This window comes from Mus musculus, chromosome 17, assembly GCF_000001635.26.
Source record: "Mus musculus strain C57BL/6J chromosome 17, GRCm38.p6 C57BL/6J".
Classification (NCBI taxonomy): Eukaryota; Metazoa; Chordata; class Mammalia; order Rodentia; family Muridae; genus Mus; species Mus musculus.
Genome location: NC_000083.6, coordinates 45,403,469 through 45,426,507, shown reverse-complemented (window position 1 = coordinate 45,426,507; position 23,039 = coordinate 45,403,469). Strand labels below are relative to the sequence as shown.

The window sequence follows — 23,039 nt, the reverse complement described above, 5'->3', positions numbered from 1 at the left end:
TGTGCATTTGTTAATGTGCTGAACAAACTTAGAGCATTTCCAGCTTGTGACTAAAGCCATAGAAACTAAAGTCCCCGAATTCTGTATTCCAGATGTCACATGGTTGAATAAAATTATGTCTTCTGCCTCTCCTTTAGAAGTGTGCAAGTCACACTCATCTTAGGGGGCAGAGAGAGAGAGAGAGTGTGTGAGTGTGTGTGTTTGTGCACGAGGCCCCATCGCCTGGGCTGCTGAGAGTTTATTAGGACCTTCTTGTTCTGTTCCAGCAGTGTGTTTGTCTGGATGTTCTGCATTTGTGAGGAAGGGCTGCTTGTCATTGGGTTTCACCATGCGTGGAAATACCGAAATTAGAGAATTTTAATGCCGTTTTATTCACGGGAAGCAATTGTAAAGATGCTGTTTTCCATAGTGCTCATCTGTTGTTTATTTTGGGAAGGAGAGAGTGCCAGAGCTAGAACTTCGGTAATTCTCATACTAAATGGTGTGATACGGGACTAACTCATCTGTGATTTTTTTTTTCCCTTCAAGGGACAAAACTGCCCAAAGGGACAATGAAGAAGAAACAACAGATGACCCCCGAAAGCTTAAGCCTGGAGAGATAGATCCAAACCCAGAGACCAAGCCAGCCCGGCCTGACCCGATAGACATGGATGAGGGTGAGTGGATGCTGGGGAGTGCTCAGCTCACTGTACAGGACTCAGGCCTTCTTGGTTCTCCTGTCCTGACTGTTAGAGACCCAGTTCTGTCAGTGGTTATTCGAGGAGGCGTCTCCCCGAGTGTGTCTGTCAGTGGTTATTCCATCTCCCCGAGTGTGTCTGGTCCTGTTTTTATTAGACTGTTTTTTTGAGGATGCCCCTTATTTTCTGCTTCTTCATTTCATTTAATGAATCGAGCAGTGAAGTAGGCAGATGTCCTAGAGGCGTGAGCCTCGAAGGATCCTGTCTCATTCCCTTTGTAGAAGGAGAGGCGACAAGCTAGCATGTCGGGCCTTGCTGTTTCTTTGACTTTAGGGTGATTTCCTTTCCAGGAAAGAGCTGTGCTACAAGAGCTGTGCTGGAGGCTCCCAGTGAGTCTGTGACACATGGAGTCAAGAGTTGGGGATTGGGCTTTGGCTCCATCTCTGCTATTTATTAGCTATTTGACCTTAGCTAAGTCATATATGCTTTCTGACCTTGAGTTTTCCCTGCTGAGGGTGGAGAATAAAATCTACTTTACCTTTTTGTGGGTACTTGGTAGTTTTTTTCAGATTTAAAGTTTGAATGCAGCGGTTCCCAAGAGTGACTAGTCTGTGAAGATGCTTTCTACATCCTTTCCACTTGGGGAACTTTTAAAGTTACAGGCACCAGGTCCTCCCCTGGAGATACTAAGTTGGTAATTCTTACTGAGGGAAGAGAGAGGACTGTGATCTGAGTGAAATCTAAGTCTTGTCCATCATTATGACACTTATGTTGTTGTTCTATTCGGGAGAGCTGTAGAAATGTCTTAGAGAAGAGACAGTTTTGAGGGAAGGAATGTCTTTGAAGGTTGTCTGTTCCCCGGGATGAGTTGTTGCTTTCTTTCTCTGCTGCTGCTGTGTTGGTGATTCGGATGTTCCTGTAGTAGAGCTTTCTGTGAGTGAATACTTGCTGCTTGCTTGAGATACGTCATTTTTCTTAGCATCTCTGAAGTAGACATTCTTACTCTGATTTTAATGGGAAACGTTCGCAGAGATAAATGTGGGACCAGGCTTACAAACTAGTAAGTTAGTGATGGGATGACTTGTAACCTGACTTGCTCTGACTCCAGGTTTTCTGTGCCCTGTACAGTAGTTAGTGCATGGATGCTTTTGTCATTGTGAGCCCTAGGATTTGCCTGACTGCTGATGTCAGAGAGGAGCTTACTTTTTTTTTTTTGTCTTTATTTTGCAGATGAACTTGAGATGCTCTCCGAGGCTCGAGCCCGTCTGGCCAATACTCAAGGAAAGAAGGCTAAAAGGAAAGCAAGAGAAAAGCAGTTGGAAGAAGCCAGGCACGTTTTTTCATTCTGTGTGCAATAATTAGTTGTGCATCCTTAGGCTCAGGAAATTGTATAGCTGTCTGTTCCAGTTGGTGACTAGTCTGAGCTGATCAATTCTCATTTTGCTATTACTCCTTAGTGTCTTTATTGATCTGGAACAAAAACAACTTCTGTATTTTCTCCCTATTTCAGAATAGTTATAGGAAAAGTACACTTAAAAGTTTACAAAGTATGGCAGAAATTATGGGCACATATTTGACCCAGCGTGCTCTGTTTAATCTCTTGTAGCATTTTGGCATCAGGTGGCTTTCACATGACTGTCAGTTCTTCATTCTCCTTGATTAGTTGGGCAGGTACTGGCTGTGAGGCTGATCATAGAGGCAATTAATGAGCCTTGAGCCAAATTCTAGGCTGTCAGAGAAGTCTTCATTTAAAAAGTGAGCGACCTTTATTAGGCATGGTTCTTTGCTCAGGCTTTCCCCCACCTTCTCCTTGCTTCCTTTTGGTTGAATTTATATCGTTCTGATGCCCAGAAGCCAATATAAAGTTGGTAAAGATACCATCTGAACTGTGTGGCAGCCTGTGGGATTCAGGTATTGGACAAACTCCCCATCCCACAGTCTACTTAGAACCTTTTTTTGACTCCTGCGCTGTCTAGAACTTGCTCTTGACCTGGTGGGTAGCTAGCACTGTGTTGTATTCCCAGTGCTGGATCCTGGGATAAAGGATGCTTTTTGGCATAGCTGGCCATTCATCAATGTAAGAGTAGTCAGAATTGATGGGCGTGTGATACACAAGAGATAGAGAACTATCCTATCTAAGAGAAGGTGCTATGGTTTCTTCTTATCTAGCTACTTTTCTGTTCGGTAATGTAAAATTGGAAAAATATTTTTACCTCTTTTGTCTAGAGCTATTTGGGAACCCAGCTTCCTGAAAGCCATTTAATCATGTGACCCGACAAGGAATACAGTAGTCAATCTGGGACAGGTTTGGTTAGGATTGATTGATTAAAGTACATCTGTGCAGATTTTAATTTACCCTACCATTTCTTGTAGCATCTCTGTGTTTATTTGTAAGGTGTGTGCTGCATACATACGTCTTGCAACAGGTAGGACTGACCTGTGTGAAGTACAAGACTACTCCAGATGTTAAATTACTTATCTTTTTCTTATAACTTAAAATCACTTTTATTGATTATAAATGAGTATGCTTCTCCTTCCACTTCTGTTCCTATTGTTTTAGGGCGTGGTTGATACACTAGCATGTGCTTTAGTTAGAGTCACTTAGCGTGATGATGGGATGTTCTCTGATGTCTTAGTCTTTGTTCCTGTTATTTAAAGAATGAAATTTACTTTTGGAATACATCTTTCAAGGCTTCTCTTTCATTGTAGATGTTTATGTCTGTGAACTTATTAACGTGAGACTTAGTTGGGTCATTCCATATATACTTACATCTCATACACAGTCATTGTTAATCTTACTAGGGTTCCCTTGTAACCAACTGATTTCTTCACAAGTCTCATTTTTTTCTTGAAAACTGCATTTTTGTCTATGGTAACATTGTAATAGTTGTGGGTACTGTACCCCTGTCCCATTCATTATTTTTAATTGTTTTTTTTTGAGACCAACTTTATTACTTTAGTGAAGTCTGTTCTATTGCTGTCCTCCTAAAGATGAGCAGCCTCTGGTGCTGCTGCTCTGGGAGGGGGAGTCTTGGATACCACAGTCATTGTGAGATGGTACAGTTGGGGCAGGGTTCTTGTTGATACTTTTTCCTGATTGTACCCAGTTGTTTATTATAGTGATTTCAGCAGTGTTCTGGGGTTATAAATTGCTGTGTAGACAGATCTGATCCAGTTTGAGTTCCTTTGAAGAGATAGTTCTGAGATCAGCTTTTAAGATTTATTCTGATTCCAGGAAACTCCATCTTTCAGTCTCTATCAAGCCAGTTGGCTCACAGGTTGCCCGCAGTCTCCACTGAACCTGCCCTCTCTTCCCACTTGCCATTGACCACGGCTTTCACTGCTTTTGAAAGTGCTGGCTGGCTGGAGTTCATGTTGTAGATGAGCATCAAGGCTTTTAGGTCTTCTTCTCCAGGGCTTGGACTGCATTTCTGATTTAGACTCCTGGTTAAAGAGCTCAGTGTTTTGGGGAGCAGGTATGGTGGGCAGTTCTCAAATCTCTCCCAGGATAGAGTCTTCAGTCTAGAAGCTGGAGCAGAGAGAGCTTTCAGGGTTGTATTCCCAGGGGTATGTGCCCGGGGAGACCCAGTGTTTGGGTGGAAGAAGGGAGCCTGTGTAGCTGGGTAAGAAGTGCTGATGCCTGGCTCTCCTGGACTGAAAGCCTGAGACTGCTAGCTGGCAGGGAGAGGGAGCTCGTGTTCTTGGCTGTACCTGTGGAGTTTCCTCCTCTAGGAGCGGGTGGGTAGAGGGAGAGGGTCTCTGAAGCTCTTAACTGCTTTCCTACCAAGCTTAGCTAGATTTTCTTGAATGTTTGTTTATTTGCCATGCCTTTCCATTTTCATGTTTTCTGGGGAGTGTTTCTTGTTTCTTGGACTTTCATACTGGCTGTCACTCTGTGTATACTGGTGTTTGACTTGTTTTCTGTCTTCAATACTGTGAATAACTTTACTCATTAACTCACTAAAAGTACAGCATCATTAAGAAATATAAAGGAAAAATGGAATTAAATGGAATTTTACACTCTGCTGATTGTTACTGTTAAACATTGCTGCCCTTGACTCTGGCTGATAGATATGCATGTAACATTTGCATGCTTTTTCTATTTGTGAGTTGTACTCAGCTCTACCTTAGACCTTTTTCTATGTAAGGGTAGATTTATAGCTTTTCTCAGGATTATATAGAAGTTACATATTTCAGAAGTTACATAAAGCCTGCCTAATACCTTGTTGTATATCTTTTGTTTATTTATTTTATGTATGTTAGTACACTGTAGCTGTCTTCAGACACACCAGAAGAGGGTGTCAGATCCCATTATAGATGGTTGTGAGCCACCATGTGGTTGCTGGGAGTTGAACTCAGGATCTTTGGAAGAGCAGTCAGTGCTCCCAACCGCAGAGCTTTCTCTCCAGCCCTGTATCTTTTGTAAATTCATTCAGTAAATTCTTAGTGGTAAATTAGATTGTGGCCATTGATTAGCAAAACAGTCTTTGATTAAATTAATTCTTGTTTGTTGGTTTATTTATTTATTTTGGTTGAAGCCAGAGAAATGAATTGGTGACTTTAAAAATATGAAAAACATGGGCTTTTAATGTGTGTTTCTAAATTTGTTTTGAGAAAGTCATCCAGTTGATTTTTCTATTCCCTTTGCTGGAGACAGTCAGCTTTTATACCTTTTTTTGAGATGGACTCACTAGGTAGTTTTGGCTGGCCTAGAGCTTGGCGTATAAACTAGGCTGACCTCAAACTCTGAGATCCAGCTGCCTCCTGCTTTGTCCCAGGTGCTAGAATTAAAGGTCCACACCTGCCCAGCCTTACTTTTCACACTTTTGCCATTAAGATAAAGTTCAGAAAGATAGTAACTAGAGATGTGGAAATAGTACATGCTGATTTGTAAAACTTAGTTGCTAGTTAAGTAAAACTTCCACTATTTCTGTTTACTCTTTTTTTTTCCACATTAGAGTTTTAAAAAAATTCTACTTAGAAGGCTGGAGATGTGGCTTAGTAGTTAAATGCTCTTGAAGAGACCACAGTGTGTTCTAGCTCACAACTAGATTTCAGTTCCAAGAATTCTAATGCCCTTTTCTGGTCTCCTCAGGTACTGCATGCATATGGAATTCACTCACATAGATATACATACACATAAATAAAAATAATAAATCTTTAAAAGCTTACATAAACTTTAAAAATAGTATTTATTATTTCTTTGAGACTTTATGTATTATTTCATACATATTTTGCTCATACTCACCTCCTACTCCTCCCAGGTCCACTTTGTACATAAAATGTATTTAACCTTTTCTGATTAGTAGCAAGTGTATTTTTATTTTGTTTTATGATTTGTTTTTGCTGCAATTTGTGTTGCAAAATATTTAAATCTCAACATTATTCATCTTTTTTGCTACTTTATTTAGTAACTATATTCTTTTGTTTGTCTTTTTGTTGTCAAGATGGGGTTTCTTTGTGTAGTCCTGGCTGTCCTGGAACTCACTTTGTAGACCAGGTTGGCCTCAAACTGTGCTGTGATTAAAGTCTACTCATTACTGCCCAGCTAGTGACCAATTATTATTTTTTAAATTTTTTTATTGATGCTTTGTAAGTTTTATGTCATGCAGCCAATCCTACTCATCTCCCAGTCCCTTTATATCCACCTTCCACCCTTGCAACCTCCCCCTTAAAATGAAAACAAAAAAGCCCCCCCCCAAAACCAAAACCACCACCGCCACCCAACCAAAGAAACCCATCTTGTTGTGGAAACTATACCGCCTCACTGCGTCTCACAGGTCTAGTCTTATTCAGAGAGGGAAGCACACTTCCTTACACTTTCTCTACTTTCCCTTTTGCCTTACTGTGTTTTTAAATCAGAATTGGAATTTGGCAAATGGTCTGAGGTAAGGGCTTGAGGAAATACTTCTTTTCCAGATAACCAGATAGTTTTCTTAGTGATGTTGGATTAACCCGTCTCTGCCTGGCAGTGTTAATTTTCAAGGTGACTTTGTATTTTTTTCCTCCAGGCGCCTTGCTGCCCTCCAGAAAAGACGAGAGCTTCGAGCAGCTGGCATAGAGATTCAGAAGAAAAGGAAAAAGAAGAGAGGCGTTGATTATAATGCTGAAATCCCATTTGAAAAAAAGCCTGCTCTTGGTTTTTATGATACTTCTGAGGAGAATTACCAGGCCCTTGATGCAGATTTCAGGAAACTGCGGCAGCAGGATCTTGATGGAGAGCTAAGATCGTGAGTCCCTTTGAGTTAGGAACGCCTTTGCAGCTTGCCAGGTTCTTCGGGTTTAGGGTGATGGAGTGAGCCTCCTTATGCTTTTACGTGTTTAATGGGTTATCTTTGTGTGAAGATCAGTGAACCTGGCTGTATTGTTGTTGGTATACAGGCACATCTTACCTACTTACTGTGTAAGCGTGTAAGTATTTTGTATATATTTGTGTCGCATGTATATTACGTCACCCACGTGGATGTCAGACGAGAGGCTGTTTATTTCCTACCATGTGGGTCATGGGTTGTCAGGTTTGGGAGTCACTGACCTGATGTGTGTTTCTTAATTAGTGCTTATGTTTCAGTAGGCTGTTTACTCACTGATGACATCTTTCTTTTTTTGAGCCTGTACCAGCGTTTTGTCTGTGTGTACCTCATGTGTGCCTGGTGCTTATGGAGGGAAGAAAGAGGACATTGAATTCCCTGGAACTAGAATTACAGGTGGTTGGGAGCTACTATATGGGTACTGGAAATCAAACTAGGGTCCTCTGGAAGAGTAGCCACACAGTGCCTAATCACTGAGCCATCTCTCCAGCCCAGTTACTATTAGTAATGACATATTTTTTATTTGCTTGTTTATATATTCCTTTTTTTTTTTTCTTTTTTTTTCTTTTTTGGAAACAGTATCTCATTATGTAGCCCTAGCTGTCCTGGAACTCACTATGTCGACCAGGCTGTTCTCAAACTTACAGAGATCTACCTGCCTCTGCTTTCCTAGTGTTGGATTAAACACCACTATGCCATACATACATACATACATACATACATACATTTATTTTCGAGACAGGGTTTCTCTGTGTAGTCCTGGCTGTCCTGGAACTCACTCTGTAGACCAGGCTGGCCTAGAACTCAGAAATCCTCTGAGGCCTCTGCCTCCCAAGTGCTGGGATCAAAGGCGTGCCCTACCACTGCCCAGCTTATTTATTTTTTTAGCCAATGACATCTTTATATTTTTGTACATTTGTAACAAGTTGGATCTTATGCTAATATCTTAAAATTTTATCAAAATCTAGTCTAGCTTATTCTCATTTGCTTGTATGTGTTCCCTCTGTGTGTGTGTGTGTGTGTGTGTGCTTGTGTTGGTGTGTGTGTCTGTGTGTGTTGGTGTGTCTGTGTGTGTGTGTTTGTGTTGGTGTGTGTGCGTGTGCGCACGCACGCGTGTATATTTGGGAGGAGAGACCAACTCTGCATGCTGCTCTTTAGGATCTGTTCACCGCGTATCCTCCCTCGCTCCCACCCCATACTAGACAAGCGCTCTGTCAGAGCTGTGATCCCAGCCCCACTCTGCTGAGATGAAGTTTATCATTGGCGTGGAGCACCCATGCTGTTGTGTGGGCTCCAGGAATTCATCTGATTCCGTTTCTCTGGCTCTTTTCCCCCTGAGTGTGTGTGGTGGGCACAGATACCCTGATGAAGTTGGTTCTCTCATCCCACCAGTTTCAGAGTCAGTTCATGTCATTGAGTTTATGTGGCAAATGCCTTTGTGTGCTGAGCCATCTCATTGGCCTAACCTGCTCTAGTTTTAAAGTGAAAAAATTTGCCTTTTTTTTTCTTACAAAGAAAGAAGTATTTGCTGTATTCTATAATCTTTATACTTGATGCATTTATGTTTCTATCTCTCTTTGCTCATTTGAGAGACATCTAGGAGATTCTGTGAGTCTATTGGTAGGACTTTTTACTTAGAACAGAATTTTCGTTTAGGGCCTTCATTAAGATAGGCTCTTCAAATAGATTAAAGAAGAAAGCTAAGCATTTGGAAGGAGTAGACTTGTCTGTGGTAGGGAAGAAAACAGATCTTTACCACACTGCCTGGGGCTGGTTTAAGTGCCTAACAACCCTTGGGTGTCATTATGAACATACCCTTTTTCTTTATGGGCAGCAAGATGGCCCGGCAGGTAGAGGAACCCACTGTCAAACCTTGTGATCTGAGTTTGATATCTGAAACCCTGGTGGTGAAGGAGAGCAGGCTCCTGCCGGTTATCTCTGGATGTCACATGCACACCATTGCACATGTTGCACTCCCAACTCCTAAAATAGAAGATAAATGTGAAAATTTGCTTGTATGAATTTAGAAATTATAACAGTGATGGGGAGGTTTAAACATTTAATGTATGTTAAGTTTGCCTCCATTTATCTTTTTCTGCATACACATCATTTTCTTATGCTCACATATGTTTCTATGTGAATATAAATATAGTAAACTTCTTGTGTGTTTTGACATACATGTTTTACTACTTTTATAGTTTTAGGCTTTAACTTTTAGTACTTAAATTAGTGTCTCCCTTTTAAAAATAATTCTGTAACTATTTCAAGTTTATTTTTCTCAAATATACTAGATTAGTCATGTAGGAATAGCTTAACATACTACTTTTGTATTTTAAAAAGTTCCTTAGAAATGAAGTTGTTTAAAGTCTTAATAGTTAGATAGCTTGATATTATTGCCTGTGTGTAATCTTTTTCTGTCCTGATCTATTACAGTGAAAAAGAAGGAAGAGATAGGAAAAAAGACAAACAGCATTTAAAAAGGAAAAAGGAGTCTGATTTACCATCAGCTATCCTCCAAACCAGTGGTGTCTCTGAGTTCACTAAAAAGAGAAGCAAACTTGTGTTGCCTGCGCCTCAGGTACTCGGAGCATCTGTCATCCTGTGAATTTACATGCTTATATCATATCTAGCAAATATTGTGGGCTGCTGTCTCAGGCATGTGCTTATTAATGTGCAAGAAACCACAGTCTAAAGGAGAGCCACATAGAAACAGTCCACTGATGAGGGCACTAAACACGGTTTTGATATGTGCTTCTCCTTCAAGTGGTGGCAGTTCTTGGTAGTTAATTGAATTTTTCCTTAATATTTCTAAACCTATTTCTTTTGGTAAAATTATAGAAGTAACACTTTTAGATTTTCCTAGAGATCTTGTGGTTTAGTGGAGTGATATTTAGTTGATTTTCAATAGTATTTTCTTCTCATTAATAGCTTTGTACAAGCACTTAACGTTCTTGGTGCAATCAGTCTATTAATATATTGATTTAAAACATTTTTAACTATGCCTAGCACGTATAAACCATTGGAACAATACAAAGATTAGCATAGTTCCTGTGTAAGGGTAGCATGCATGTGTATGATTCATTCTATATTTAAAAAGAGAAGGGACTGGAGAGATGGCTCAGAGGTTAAGAGCACTGACTGTTTTTCCAGAGGTCCTGAGATCAAATCTCAGCAACCACATGGTGGCTCACAACCATCTGTGATAAGATCTGATGCCCTTTTCTGGTGTGTGTCTGAAGATAGCTACAGTGTACTTAAATAAATCTTGAAAGAAAGAAAGAGAGAACGAGAGAAAGGAAGGGAGGGAGGGAGGGAGGGAGGGAGGGAGAAGGAAGGAAGGAAGGAAGGAAGGAAGGAAGGAAGGAAGGAAGAAAGAAAGAAAGAAAGAAAGAAAGAAAGAAAGAAAGAAAGAAAGAAAGAAAACAAACAAACATGAAGCTGAGTGGGTAGGGAGGGTGGAATAGATTGGAAGGAACCCGGGGTGTTAAATACGATCAGTAAACATTGTATGGAATTCTGTAAGAATTAATAAAAATACCAAAACACTTGTAAGTACAGAAATACAGCCGTTACAGCCAGTTGTAATTTATAATGTGATTTTTTTTTTCCCCCATAGTAAAAGGAAGACTTAAAATTTTATATTGGAAATTTTAATGCCCGGCAAGTTAAGTGGTACAGAGAGGTCTTTCTGTCCTTGACCCAGCTTCAGCAAGTCATTCTCTAAAACGTGGGATTGCACTGTTACTGTTAAATGGTTTACAGGGCTGGTCTTGTCCTTTAGATTTCAGATGCTGAACTCCAGGAAGTTGTCAAGGTAGGCCAGGCCAGTGAAGTCGCACGGCAGACGGCGGAGGAGTCAGGAATAACAAACTCTGCTTCTAGCACTCTCCTGTCTGAGTACAATGTCACAAACAACAGCATCGCTCTGAGAACACCACGGACACCAGCCTCTCAAGACAGGATTCTACAGGTACGCTCGCACTGCTGATCATCTTTGTGTCACCATGGAGGACACCACGTGGTTTGGTTGTAGGGCCAACAATTTGAACTTGATGGCCATGATCCCAGAGCATTTCTTACAGCATAGAAGCTGAATTAGCAGGCTCAGTGGTGACCGGCTGTTCATTCACAGCTTTTTGGAGTGGACCTGCCCCTCTGCTTTCATTTTGTACTTGTCAGGCAGGTGCAGGTCTTACAGTTTCATGCTTATAAGTTTTGTATGTGTGGATGGTTTCTCTCATGTATATATGTGCACCATTTGTGTGCAGTATCTGCATGGTCAAAAGAGGCTGTTGGAGCCGTTGGAACTTGATTTACAGACAGTTGTGAGCTGCCTTTCAGGTGCTGGGAGTTGTGCCTGGATCTTCTTCAAGAGCAGCCAGTGCTTTTTATCTTCTGAGCCATCTATCCAGCCCTCCCTTCCAGTTGTTGGTGCTTAGTAGCTACTGTGCCTGAAAGGTTGTGCTGCTGGTGGTCCCAGGGCTGCCTCAGAACACTGGGCATGGAGCAGAGCAGTGCAAGGACACTGCATGTGCCAGCACCTCCCACAAACAGCAGCTGCCTCCACCTGGTGGCATCCTTACCTTCATTTTGCTTTTGAAGAACTATAGGGGAGGGAGAGTGTGGGAGCATTTCAGGAGGAGACAGCTCTCAGAAGAACCTGTATTCTACTGGGTCATTTGGTTATATGTTTTGGGGTGTTTTTAAGGTTAGTATATTTTCTACTTCTGTGTGTTTATTATCACAGTACATAAAGTGAGTCATGTTACCTGTGCTTCTCTGGATGCGTTGTCATTTGGTCCTTCCTTCTCCTCTTATGCAGACATTGTAAGCCCGTCTCTTTCCAAGAGACACTTTGTATTTTGAAGAGCAAAGCATGCTCGGGACTTTTGATAGTATGAAATTATAGATTCCTCATGAGAAAAGATACTCAAAGTCATGGAGCAAGTCTTGCTCCAGTTGTCTGCATTTTGCCTCTTAGTAGTTTAGCCCACTTACTATTCTCATGATTGCTGTGGGTTAGGAATTTAAACAGGGCACATAAAAAGTGACTTTCCCCTGCCTTAAGATGTCTAGTACCTTAACTGGGAACACTCAGCATTTAAGGGTGATTTGACAGGTAGTGGCCAGAACACATGGGGTGTCATCCTCCATGTGTGGTAGTGATGCTGGATATAGGTTGGCGGCTTAGCATGGTGCATGACATGAATCTACATCTGCATCTGCATGTGTTTATGCAGTATTCAGCATGGCAGTTGAATTTCTCTCCTGGTGATGTAAGAGGTGTGAGTGTGGAGAGAAGCCATATCATGGTTCTAAGCTAACCTTGGAATCAAGCCATGCTACTCTTGCTGTGTCTCTGTCAAGAGGAAGCACAAGCCCACCTTCATTTAAGGGGAGTGGGAGGAGAGGAACATTGAAGACACACAAATGAGTATGAGAGAGATGCCTGATTTTGAAAGGTAAAGTCTGCCTTAGACACTGAGTTGGGAACTAAGATTAAGGCAAAGATAGTTACAGGAGGGTGAGAATTAAAAAGAGCCCAATCATATAAGTCTTAGACAAAAGGTTGGGAAGGCTGAGACATGATCAAGCCTTCAAAGAGTCTGGGTGAGACTTCTTAAAGAAACCAGATCCTGTGAGTCTTGTGGCATGCATTGGCAGCTTAGGTATGTCTTAACTTCCCAACAGAGAAGCAGAGACTGAGTTGCTTATGAACATTAGATAAAGAATTAGTGATAAAGTCAGACTAAAACCTGGGTGTTGTGACATTTGGCCTCAGCTCATATCAGGAACTTTGATTTCTTAGTACCTTATGGTACAGAGATCTGGCATGGATAATGGGAGTAGCTCTTGGGTAATGGCAGTTTCATAAGGAACCCACAGCACTGTTTTCCCCTTAACACAGTCTCAGGTGGCTTCAAACTCACTGTGTAACTGAAGGTAGCCTTGAACTGCTGATTGCCCTGCCTCTCCATCCTAGGTGCCAGGATTGTAGGCATGTTGCATTCACACCCAGTGACAGTAGCATATCTTAACACATGAACTTTATTCAGAACTCCTGATGTGATGTGTTAGGTGGACAAAGGACTGAAAGTGCCGAGATCTGTTCTGGGGCAGTTCACAACTCTCTTGTTTTTTTTCTGAAAGATTGTGTATACAAATCCTGTCTGTATCAAGATTTCTGTAACAGGGCCAGAGGGAGGATTCCACTAGCCTTTCTGACTGCTATGCACTCTCTTGTATCTCCAGGAAGCTCAGAACCTCATGGCCTTGACCAATGTGGACACTCCATTGAAAGGTGGGCTTAATACCCCACTGCATGAGAGTGACTTCTCTGGTGTGACCCCACAGCGGCAAGTTGTGCAGACTCCAAATACAGTTCTGTCTACCCCTTTCAGGTATTGTAAAAATCAGCATGGTCTGTAGTTTAGAAAAACTTCACTTAAGAACCTGAGCAGCATGATTTTTTTTGAGTAATGTTGACAGAGATTAGAATAACTATTAACTTGGGTTTGCCTTTTTGATGTCTTCTAATTGGGTTGCCTGGTGTCTTTGGAGGTTAGATGAGGGTATTGGCTCCCAAAGAACTGGAGTTAAGGTTGTGAGCCGCCATGTGGGTGTTAGAAATTGAACCTGGGTCTTCTGCAAGAGCAGTCTGCACTCTTAACTTGAGCCATCTTTCTAGCCCTGTTATTTATTTTTAGTTGTTAGCTCTGCCCTCTATGGGTTATTTAGGCTAGAAATCCCCACAGTCCATTATACTTGTGGATGAGAGCAGAATCAAGAATCATCGGAAGCTAGTCTTTGTATAGTAGTTATTGCTTCCTGTGAGGCTAAAGAGAGCCTAATTTCTATTTTCCTGTGTATATCTTGTCTCTTAAATAGATTGTAAGCTCCTTGGGGGCAGGGACCATGTCTTAAATGATAACACCGCACCTGTTGGGAACAGATGTCTGGCAGTACCATCAGTCTGGAACACAGCCAAGATACAGGAAGTAAGCAACCAAAACCAGAAAGGCTTTGACTAATTAAAGTATAAGTTGCTGCTGGACTTTATTGTTGAGAGCCTAAACTCAGAACCTGTTCATCATTAGATGTGAATCTGAAAATGTGGTGTTTGCTTTCCAAACAAAATATAAAAGCATAAACCATGTAAAGTGCACCTTTGATGGGAATGAGTGACATGAAAGGTAAAGACTTAAGAAGGGAGACAATAAATGATGAGCACACTGAGCTCAGCATGTCACCTGGGGCCCCCGAGTGAGTGTGGTGGCCAGCCTCTCTGCCAGCTGCTTGTTCTTAGTTACCCTACTGCCTCAAAGGTTCAAAAAATGTCTGGTGAACCTGGCATGGGAAGGCAAAACATCAGATGTAAGGGCTGGAAGCCAGTACAGTACATATAAATACTGTGCTCACCAAACTGAACTTCAGTCTTAATCAACATAACACAGTGAAAGCAAGAGAAAGGTTTTGGTGTCTTTATTCCTTACTTTATGCATTTACCATGACTTAGATTTCTGTTTGTATAGGACTCCTTCTAATGGAGCTGAAGGGCTGACTCCCCGAAGTGGAACAACTCCTAAACCAGTCACTAATGCCACCCCAGGTAGAACACCACTTAGAGACAAGTTAAACATTAATCCAGAGGATGGAATGGCAGACTACAGTGACCCCTCTTACGTGAAGCAGATGGTAAGTATCAGCTCTTTTTTATGTTTATATATTCAGTGCATTGAACCCAGGGACCTTCAACCTGCTAAGCAGGTGCTCTATACTGAGAGATACCTCCAGCTCTAAATTTTTAAATTAAATTCAAGTTTTTCTTGTGTTTTGCCTGCATGTGTGTCTGTGTGAGGGTGTTGGATCCCCTGGAGCTGAAGTTAGAGACAATTGTGAGCTGCCTTGTGGGTGTTGGGAATTGAATCTAGTTCCTCTGGAAGAGCTGCTAGTGCTCTTAGTAACGGAGCCATCTCTCCTCGCTTGCTCTCTCTCTCTCTACCAAAATCAAGTACAGATCCTAATGAGCTCTTTTCTCTGTCCTTGAAGACATAGTTTTGAGATTTTTAACACCACAATACACTGGTTTATTACAAGTCAAGGTTTTGTTTGATATTAGTGAAGGAAGGTAAGAGAATAAGAAAGTTGAGGATCACTTTACAAGAGTCACTACTAAGTTAATTGTTTGATTTTTACATATATCTAAACATTTAAATTATACTTTATTTCTTATTTAGTGTATATTCCTGTGTCCCGTGTGGGTGCACATTTACCGTGGTGTGTGTGTTTGGGTCAGAGCACACCTTACAGGACTTGGTTCTCTCCTTCTGCCCTGTGAATGAGACCTAGGTGGTCAGTCTTGGAGGCAAGCGCTTGTACTGGCCCCAAGCCAGGTGTTTCAGAAACTTTTGTTTGTTTTGTTTAGACGGAAGCTGGTTTTAAGTTTGTGGTAACCCTGCATCAGCCACCTAAGTTTTGTAATTACAGGCATGTGTCACTATGCTCTGCTGTTTTAGAAGTTTTTAGAGACTTTATTAGTTAGTACTGACAGTGTGAATTGACAAGGACCAATTCTTCTCTACAGGAAAGAGAATCTCGTGAACATCTCCGTTTAGGGTTGTTAGGCCTCCCCGCACCTAAGAATGATTTTGAAATTGTTCTGCCTGAAAATGCCGAGAAGGAACTAGAAGAACGTGAAATAGATGATACCTACATTGAAGATGCTGCTGATGTGGATGCTCGAAAGCAGGTGAGAATCATTAAAAAGCATCATCAGTATGGTCAGTATGGTCATGCGGCTGTTGAGCAGTGGTTCTCAACCCACGGGTTGCAACCCCTTTGGGGTTACATATCAGACATCCTGTAGAGCAAATACCTGCATTGCAGTTTCTAACAGTAGCAAAGCTACAGGTAGGAAATAGCTGTGAAATAAGGTTATGGTTGGGGGTCACCACAACATGAAGAACTGTATTAAAGGGTTGCAGCATTAGGAAGGTTGAGAGCCTTTAGAGGGAGGCATGGCTGTCAGTGTTTCTAGGTTGCTACTTTGAGTTTTTCTAATATTTTAACAAAATTCCTCAAATTATATTATTAACAATAATATACTCACATAAATGAATGATCTTATGCTTAGAATATCTTAATTGGTTTTTTTAGATGTTTGTATACATATGTTTGTTTAAACACTGAAATTTACTATGCTCTTCTAAACACAAGAATGTGTTTTATTTATAGAAGTGAAGAAAGGATTGCTTTAATCTAGTGAAGAAAGGATGTTAAAAGCAAAAATTGGATTAGTTTTGAATAATCTTAGATCTGTACAGACCGACAAAAACTAGATTTGGAAGTTGGGAAATATTAGCAACCTCTTATACTGATGCAGTAGTTGTCCAGTGATATATAGGTTTTAGCTCCATTTGGAAGAAGAAAATTGGGTCACATTAGTTTTTCTCATACTGCATAGCCCCTTTCTGTCATATTGTCTCAGGATGGTTGTGAGAACAAAATCACACTATAGATCATTGCTATATTTGTTTTCTCTGTAACGTGCTGCAGTTTTTCTTGCAATTGGGCAGATGTGAGGATACAGAGTTTGAGGTCTAAACTGTTGGATAAAGTTTTAATAAGTTACTGACATGATGAATGAATTGACACTGTTGTTAGTGTTTCTGTGCAGTAAAGGTTAGGCTTCGATCCTATGTCAGTATGGAACTTGTGAAATGCACGAGCTCCCACAGCCGCTTCTGTGCAGCTGAGAGACACCGAGACATTGCCATCAGTTGATTGCATGATTAGCCACATTTAATTGGCATTGCTTGAATTCATTCATTACAAAACAAAGTGCTTTTAACACATAGTGTTTTGTCTGGACTGCTATGTCAGAAATAGGATAGTCAAGGCAGGTGGCACCTAGGTGCTCTGGCATTTCACAGAACTGTAGCCAAGGGTTCCTCTGAAGAATACTGAAAATTCAGACTCTGGCCGGTGGCTAATACTTCCAGGATATTAAGTTAGTTCGCCTTTTGTATTGTTCTAAGCCATTTACATTGACAGTCACATTAATTGTAGTATGTACTTTGAGCAAAACATATTATTAATTTTGTAAGTTTAATGACAGCCATTGCCAGGCTGCTTGGAGAGATGAAATTTCCTTAAGGTCCACATGGCACTTGACATTTTCCTTCAAGTAGAATTGCTCCGTTGTTGCCTGGTTTGACCCAAGTTTTACTCAGCCTGCAAACTTCCTGTAAATGTCATCTTTAGAGGTAGCCTAATCCTACTTTCTGGTGCTGTGCTTTCAGAAGCCTAGAATATAAATAATTCTCTCTTATTAGACTCTTTGGTGTTCATATGGCATTATACAGAGTAGGCTGGTGGTTAGGGGTGAAACTTTCGAAAAAGAGAGGTAGTGGCCGTCTACAGTGTCACAGATAGCATCCATCAGGGTTTGCATTGCTGCTTCTGTGAGTTTTTGCTTTTTATATCATCTCTTATAAGGAAGAGAACAACTTTTTTTGATTTCTTGTGTTGATTTCTTTCTTTCTTTGAAACTTTGATGATGTCATCACTGATGCCTCAGTGCCTGTGGGCTGTAGCGGAGGAGGCTGCTGTGGAGATGAACTTACCCTGGAGATAAATCATCTTGCAGGGAAAGAAGTGAATGTGGGGGCAGAGGTGGATACTTTGTGTTTTCTGTTGTTTTGATCTTGCAGATACTTCCAGTTACACTCACTTGACTTTCAGAAGTGGCCTGGAGTTTTTATGTGTTGCCACAGAGGGTCAAGGAATATTGGCTGACTTTAGCTTTGGGTGAAAGCAAAGAGTTCTGTTGTGGGAGTCTCTTCTATGTTTATGATTGCCATTTAGACAAGAAGGGTGGTTATTTGGTGAGCAGAGCCATTTAAGTCTGGAGATCTCGCTAGTACACTTCCATTGTCCTTAACTAACGTCTTTTGTTAGTGAGAATGAATAGATTGATTCCTGGAGCCTCGGCATTACCTCTACACCCCTACACAAAGTTCTATAGAGTCTAAGGTTTTGAATATAGCTGATGAGAAATGTCAGTTGCTATATAACTACAGTAATGGTCATAAATCCCCTTCTTAGGCCATCCGAGATGCTGAGCGTGTAAAGGAAATGAAACGAATGCATAAAGCTGTTCAGAAGGATCTGCCCAGGCCGTCTGAAGTAAGTGCTGCAATTTCTGATTTATGAAGTTTGCTTCTTTACCTGCTACTAGTGTATTTTTTAAAAATCTCATTCATAAAGACTAAAACAAACTTTGCTCTGCCATTTTATTTTGAATATAGTAAAGTAGTTCTCAGGTCGTCTTGAAAATATTGCACTAGTACCTACATTATGGATTTAGAAGAAGGGGGAGAAATTGCTTTTGAAAATATGGAAGTGCTATTTAGTTTATGCTGTAAGAGTAGGCACAGGATATTGCAGATGTGTCTGATCATTTTGCTTGTTTTAAAATTTTAGGTAAATGAAACTATTTTAAGACCTTTAAATGTAGAACCACCTCTAACAGATTTACAGAAGAGTGAAGAACTGATCAAAAAAGAAATGATTACGATGCTTCATTATGATCTTCTACATCATCCCTACGAACCATCTGGAAATAAAAAAGGAAAAAATGTTGGGTTTGCTACCAACAATTCAGAGCACATTACCTATCTTGAGCACAGCCCTTATGAGAAGTTCTCCAAAGAAGATCTGAAAAAGGTGGGATTGATAGGCGCCTCACCATTGTGACATTTCAGCTCTTGTTAGATGCTGTGTGTCAGAGTCAGAACTTAATGTGGCTACATTGCTACTCCGAACCAAAGGAAGCATGACTGGGAGATAAATGTCATGTGAAATGTTATGCAAAGAATATGTTCTTGTCTTTTAATTTGTATGTAGTATGTAGTAAGTAGTGTGTGTGCTTGAGCCCATGTACATGGTGCAGAGGCCAGAGGATGATGTCAGCTGTTGTCCTTTGTTGCTTTCTACCTTATTTTTGAGACAGTATCTCTCTTACCAAATTTGGGGCTTGCTATCTGCCATTTTTGCTAGAATGGCTGGTACAAGCTGCAGGGTCCTCTTGGACTACTCTGCCATCTCCTGTTGAGGTTACAGGCGTAGACACTGTACCCAGCTTTTTTTATGTGGGTGCTGGAGTTCTAAACTCAGGACCTTAAGCAAGCACTTTACCCACTGGGCTGCTTTCTTAGCCTCCCTCCAGGATATGCTTTAATACTCACTATATGTTATTAGTTACAGAGGCTTTGGTAGCAAGATAGTTTTCATTTGTGGGCGTGGTTGGCATGGTTGAGAATTTCGTTGATTGCTATTTTCCTCTGCTAAAGTCTGCATTTGAATGCCTTTAGTAGTTAAGTGTTATTTAGACTAATATAAAAGGTATGAGTTTACTTAGTATAAATACTAAGTTAGCAGTTTCTAGTTGTGAGCTCTAATGGTTTGATTATCTCTTCTAGGACTCATTATTGAAATTCATTACCATTGTAGCAGTATTGAGATGTGGGCTCTCAAGAAGTCCTTAGTTCTTGAGGGCTCTGTCCTCCTCAGTGGGCTAGTTGCTTTGTGAGTGAAGCTCTCTGCCACTTTGTGATTCAGTCAGGAGGTCCTCACCAGATGTGAGGTTTGAATTGATTGATGGGATTATTTGAAACAAATGTTCCATGGTTTATCTGTTTATATTCATTTTTGTTCTAAAAGCTGTTTAAAGCAGCTATTTGCCTAGCAGAATCTTTCGTTTATTTTATTTTTTTTAAGATTTACTTTTTTTTTTTTTTTTTTTTTTTTTGGTTTTCAAGACAGGGTTTCTCTGTTTCTCTGTGCAGCCCTGGCTGTCCTGGAACTCACTTTGTAGACCAGGCTGGCCTCGAACTCAGAAATCCGCCTGCCTCTGCCTCCCGAGTGCTGGTATTAAAGGCGTGCGCCACCACCGCCCGCCTAAGATTTACTTTTTATGTGTATGAGTGTTTTGTGTGAATGTGTGTCTGTATGCCACTTGTGTGTAGTGCCCGTGGAGTCCACAAGAGGGCATGGAATCCTCTGGAACTAGAGTTGAAGATGGTATATGAGCCACTCGGTGCGTGTGGGGAACTAAACCTAGGTCTTCTGCAAGAGCAGAAAGTGCTCCCTAACACTGAGCCATCTTTCCAGCCCCTGAAAGAAAGGTCTTGTTAAACATTTTTTACTCAGTTTTTTAAAACTGCATTTTTAAAAAACATTGTATGTATGTTTGAGTGGGATGTGCTGTTGTTAATGTGTAGAGGTAAGAGGACAACTTGGTATGAGTCATTTCCACTTTGTTGGATTAAGGTTTTTGAACTCAGGGTGTCATGTTTCGTGGTCAGTGCCTTTACCTGCTGAGCTGTCTTGTAACCCAGAGCCCATTTTACAGTTGAGAATTGGGCTCAGAGGAGTTAAGTATTGCAGGCAGCCACTTAAACAGGGAAGCAGTGATTGAACCCTAGCCTGCTCAGTTCCTTCTCTCTCATTCTGCCATCTAAAAGTGTTTCTTTAGTAGAGAGCCTTTCACCCTTTCACCTTGTGACATGAGGAGACGGTGGGGTGGAGCACCCCTAAGCCAGCAGTGGTGCCTCTGGCTTAGGAGCCTGCCTCAGTTGATTACTACTGGTATGGTTCTGGACAAGTTGTTTAATTTCAGTAGTTTCACTAGCTTTAAAATGAAGTCAATATTGGCTAGTTTGTAAAGTGGTTATATGTTTTTTTTCTTTTTTAAGAGAAAGTCTTACAGCAGGGCGTGGTGGCACACGCCTTTAATCCCAGCACTCAGGAGGCAGAGGCAGGTGGATTTCTGAGTTCGAGGCCAGCCTGGTCTACAAAGTGAGTTCCAGGACAGCCAGGGCTATACAGAGAAACCCTCTCTCAAAAAAACCAACCAATCAAACAAACAAAAAAAGAGAAAGTCTTACTATGTCACCCTGGTTCTGGAATTTGCTCTGTAGACTAGGCTGGCTTTGGACTCTCATGCTTTATATCTGCCATGGTTAAAGTTTTTGGAGGTAATGAGAGTTGTCCAGTTTCTGACCTTTAGTGACTGGTATGTACTTGAGAGATGTTGCTGTATAATGAATAATAGCGGTGTTGGTGCTCTTGGGAAACCACGAATACTTGACTTTTTAAAATCAGTTTATCTTGGAGCCCTTAGATCTTTCTTTCTCTGTGTATCCTTGTATGTGTGTGTTGTATGTGTATGTGTGTGTTGTATGTGTGTGTTGTATGTGTATGTATGTGTTGTATGTGTATGTGTGTGTTGTATGTGTATATGCCCATGTGCATGCTAGAGGACATAGGTTATATTTATCACCCTCAGCTCTGTGTCCTTGAGACATAGGATATAGTCTGTATTGTTTTTTTTTTCACCGAACCAAAAGCTTGCTGTTGCTGAGTTGGCTGGCTGAACTATAGGCACATGGTCATGTCTGTGGTTTTCTCCCTGCCCCCCCCCCCCCTTTTAAATGGGTTCTGGGGATTCAAACTCAGGTCTTCAAGTTTGCAAAGTAGCTACTCTTACCCATGGAGTCATCTCCCTAGCCCCTACTTAGAGGCTATTTAGCTCAGGTATTGTCCATCCCCTTCTAGAGAACAACCAACCAAACCTTACCATTGGTTTAAGGAAGGAGGAAATAAGCTAGTCTTGAGCTTTATGGTGGTAGAAAGTGTATGCTTCAACTTAAATTATTACTGTAAACAGGCCCAGGATGCTCTGGTACAAGAGATGGAAGTGGTCAAACAAGGAATGAGCCATGGCGAACTCTCCAGTGAAGCTTACAACCAGGTGTGGGAGGAATGCTACAGTCAAGTCCTCTATCTTCCTGCTCAGAGCCGCTACACTCGTGCTAATCTTGCTAGCAAAAAGGACAGAATTGAATCACTTGAAAAGAGACTTGAGGTTGGTATCCATTTGCTTATATGTTTAAAAATCGATTATTATTGTGTGTATGATGTGTATGTAAGTGCTCGAGGAAAGCTTTGTGGAGGCAGTTCTTTCATTTCCTTCTAAGTGGGGTTTGCCTTGAATTCCTGCTGCTAGGCTTGCGCTGCATTCACTTTTACCTGCTATCTTCATTGCCCTTGGTATCCTTTTAAAATTCCAATTCAGTTGAAATTGTGAGCCAGTTAATACGTCTGGTGACTTAAGTACTAGGGCTGGACAGCTGATTGCTTTGTAGTTCTTGAACACTTTGCTGGGTACTCTTCCCTCAATCAGAACCTTTATTTACGTGAGGGAGGGAGAAGGAGTTACTAAAGTCAAGATGGGTCAGTGAGATCACAGCAGTGGGAGTTTTGATCTATAGCTCACAGAGCACCGACATTTACAGAAACTCAGTACATTTTTGTGTATCCTGCAGTTGAGTTAGAGTGGAGTTGCTATGCAGACAGTGGCTCTGTGATTTCCTATGTCTGTGATGCATTGAAGCCTATTAACAGCAGTGGTTTCTTAATAGAATGTTCATGTTCTGAATTCCAGAATCTCTGTAGACATTTTGCAGTGGCATGTAAATAACACAGACTGCCAGGCTGCCTTGTGGGTTCTGGTTGTTGTTGTTGTTTTTGACAGGGTCTTACTGTGTCACTATGCCTATCACTGGAACTTACTGTGTAGATCAGGTTGGTCTCAAGCTCAGACATCTGCCTACCTCTGCCTCTCCAGTGTGAATAAAGATGTGAGCCACCACACACAGCATGCTTTCTAGACTCTTACTCGTGGTCTTTAGGGATGTGTCTGAGGCCAAGATGGAATAGAGAAGGGAAAAGGGATTCTTCAGGACACTGGATGCAGAAAATGACCTAAGCTTCCTCTTTCATGTGATTGTTAGTTTTTCTTTATAGAAAGTAAATTTGAGAGTATTTTTGTTTAGGGTTAAATCTAGATATTAGAATTAATTGTGGTAGTTGGGGCTGTGTGGAACTAGAGAAATGAACAGGAAAAAACAGTGTCTTCTAATATGAATCTTTATGACCACTTATTGTCATACCTTTGTGCTTGTAGAGTTAGGAAATTAGTCTTTGTAAT

General features: G+C 41.1%; 1 protein-coding gene across 2 annotated transcripts in view; it reads left to right on the top strand.

Annotated features, from left to right (window-relative positions):
• Positions 1–23,039, top strand: part of Cdc5l (cell division cycle 5-like (S. pombe)) — a 41,821-nt gene that overhangs the window by 7,200 nt on the left and 11,582 nt on the right. Inside the window, exons 4-14 of one of the 2 annotated variants that reach the window (NM_152810.2) lie at positions 529–656; positions 1,908–2,007; positions 6,689–6,907; positions 9,419–9,563; positions 10,767–10,955; positions 13,238–13,386; positions 14,518–14,680; positions 15,570–15,734; positions 18,092–18,172; positions 18,470–18,712; positions 21,717–21,914. In NM_152810.2, the coding sequence (NP_690023.1) occupies positions 529–656; positions 1,908–2,007; positions 6,689–6,907; positions 9,419–9,563; positions 10,767–10,955; positions 13,238–13,386; positions 14,518–14,680; positions 15,570–15,734; positions 18,092–18,172; positions 18,470–18,712; positions 21,717–21,914 (1,780 nt within the window). The other variant, XM_017317643.2, reaches the window with a different exon arrangement.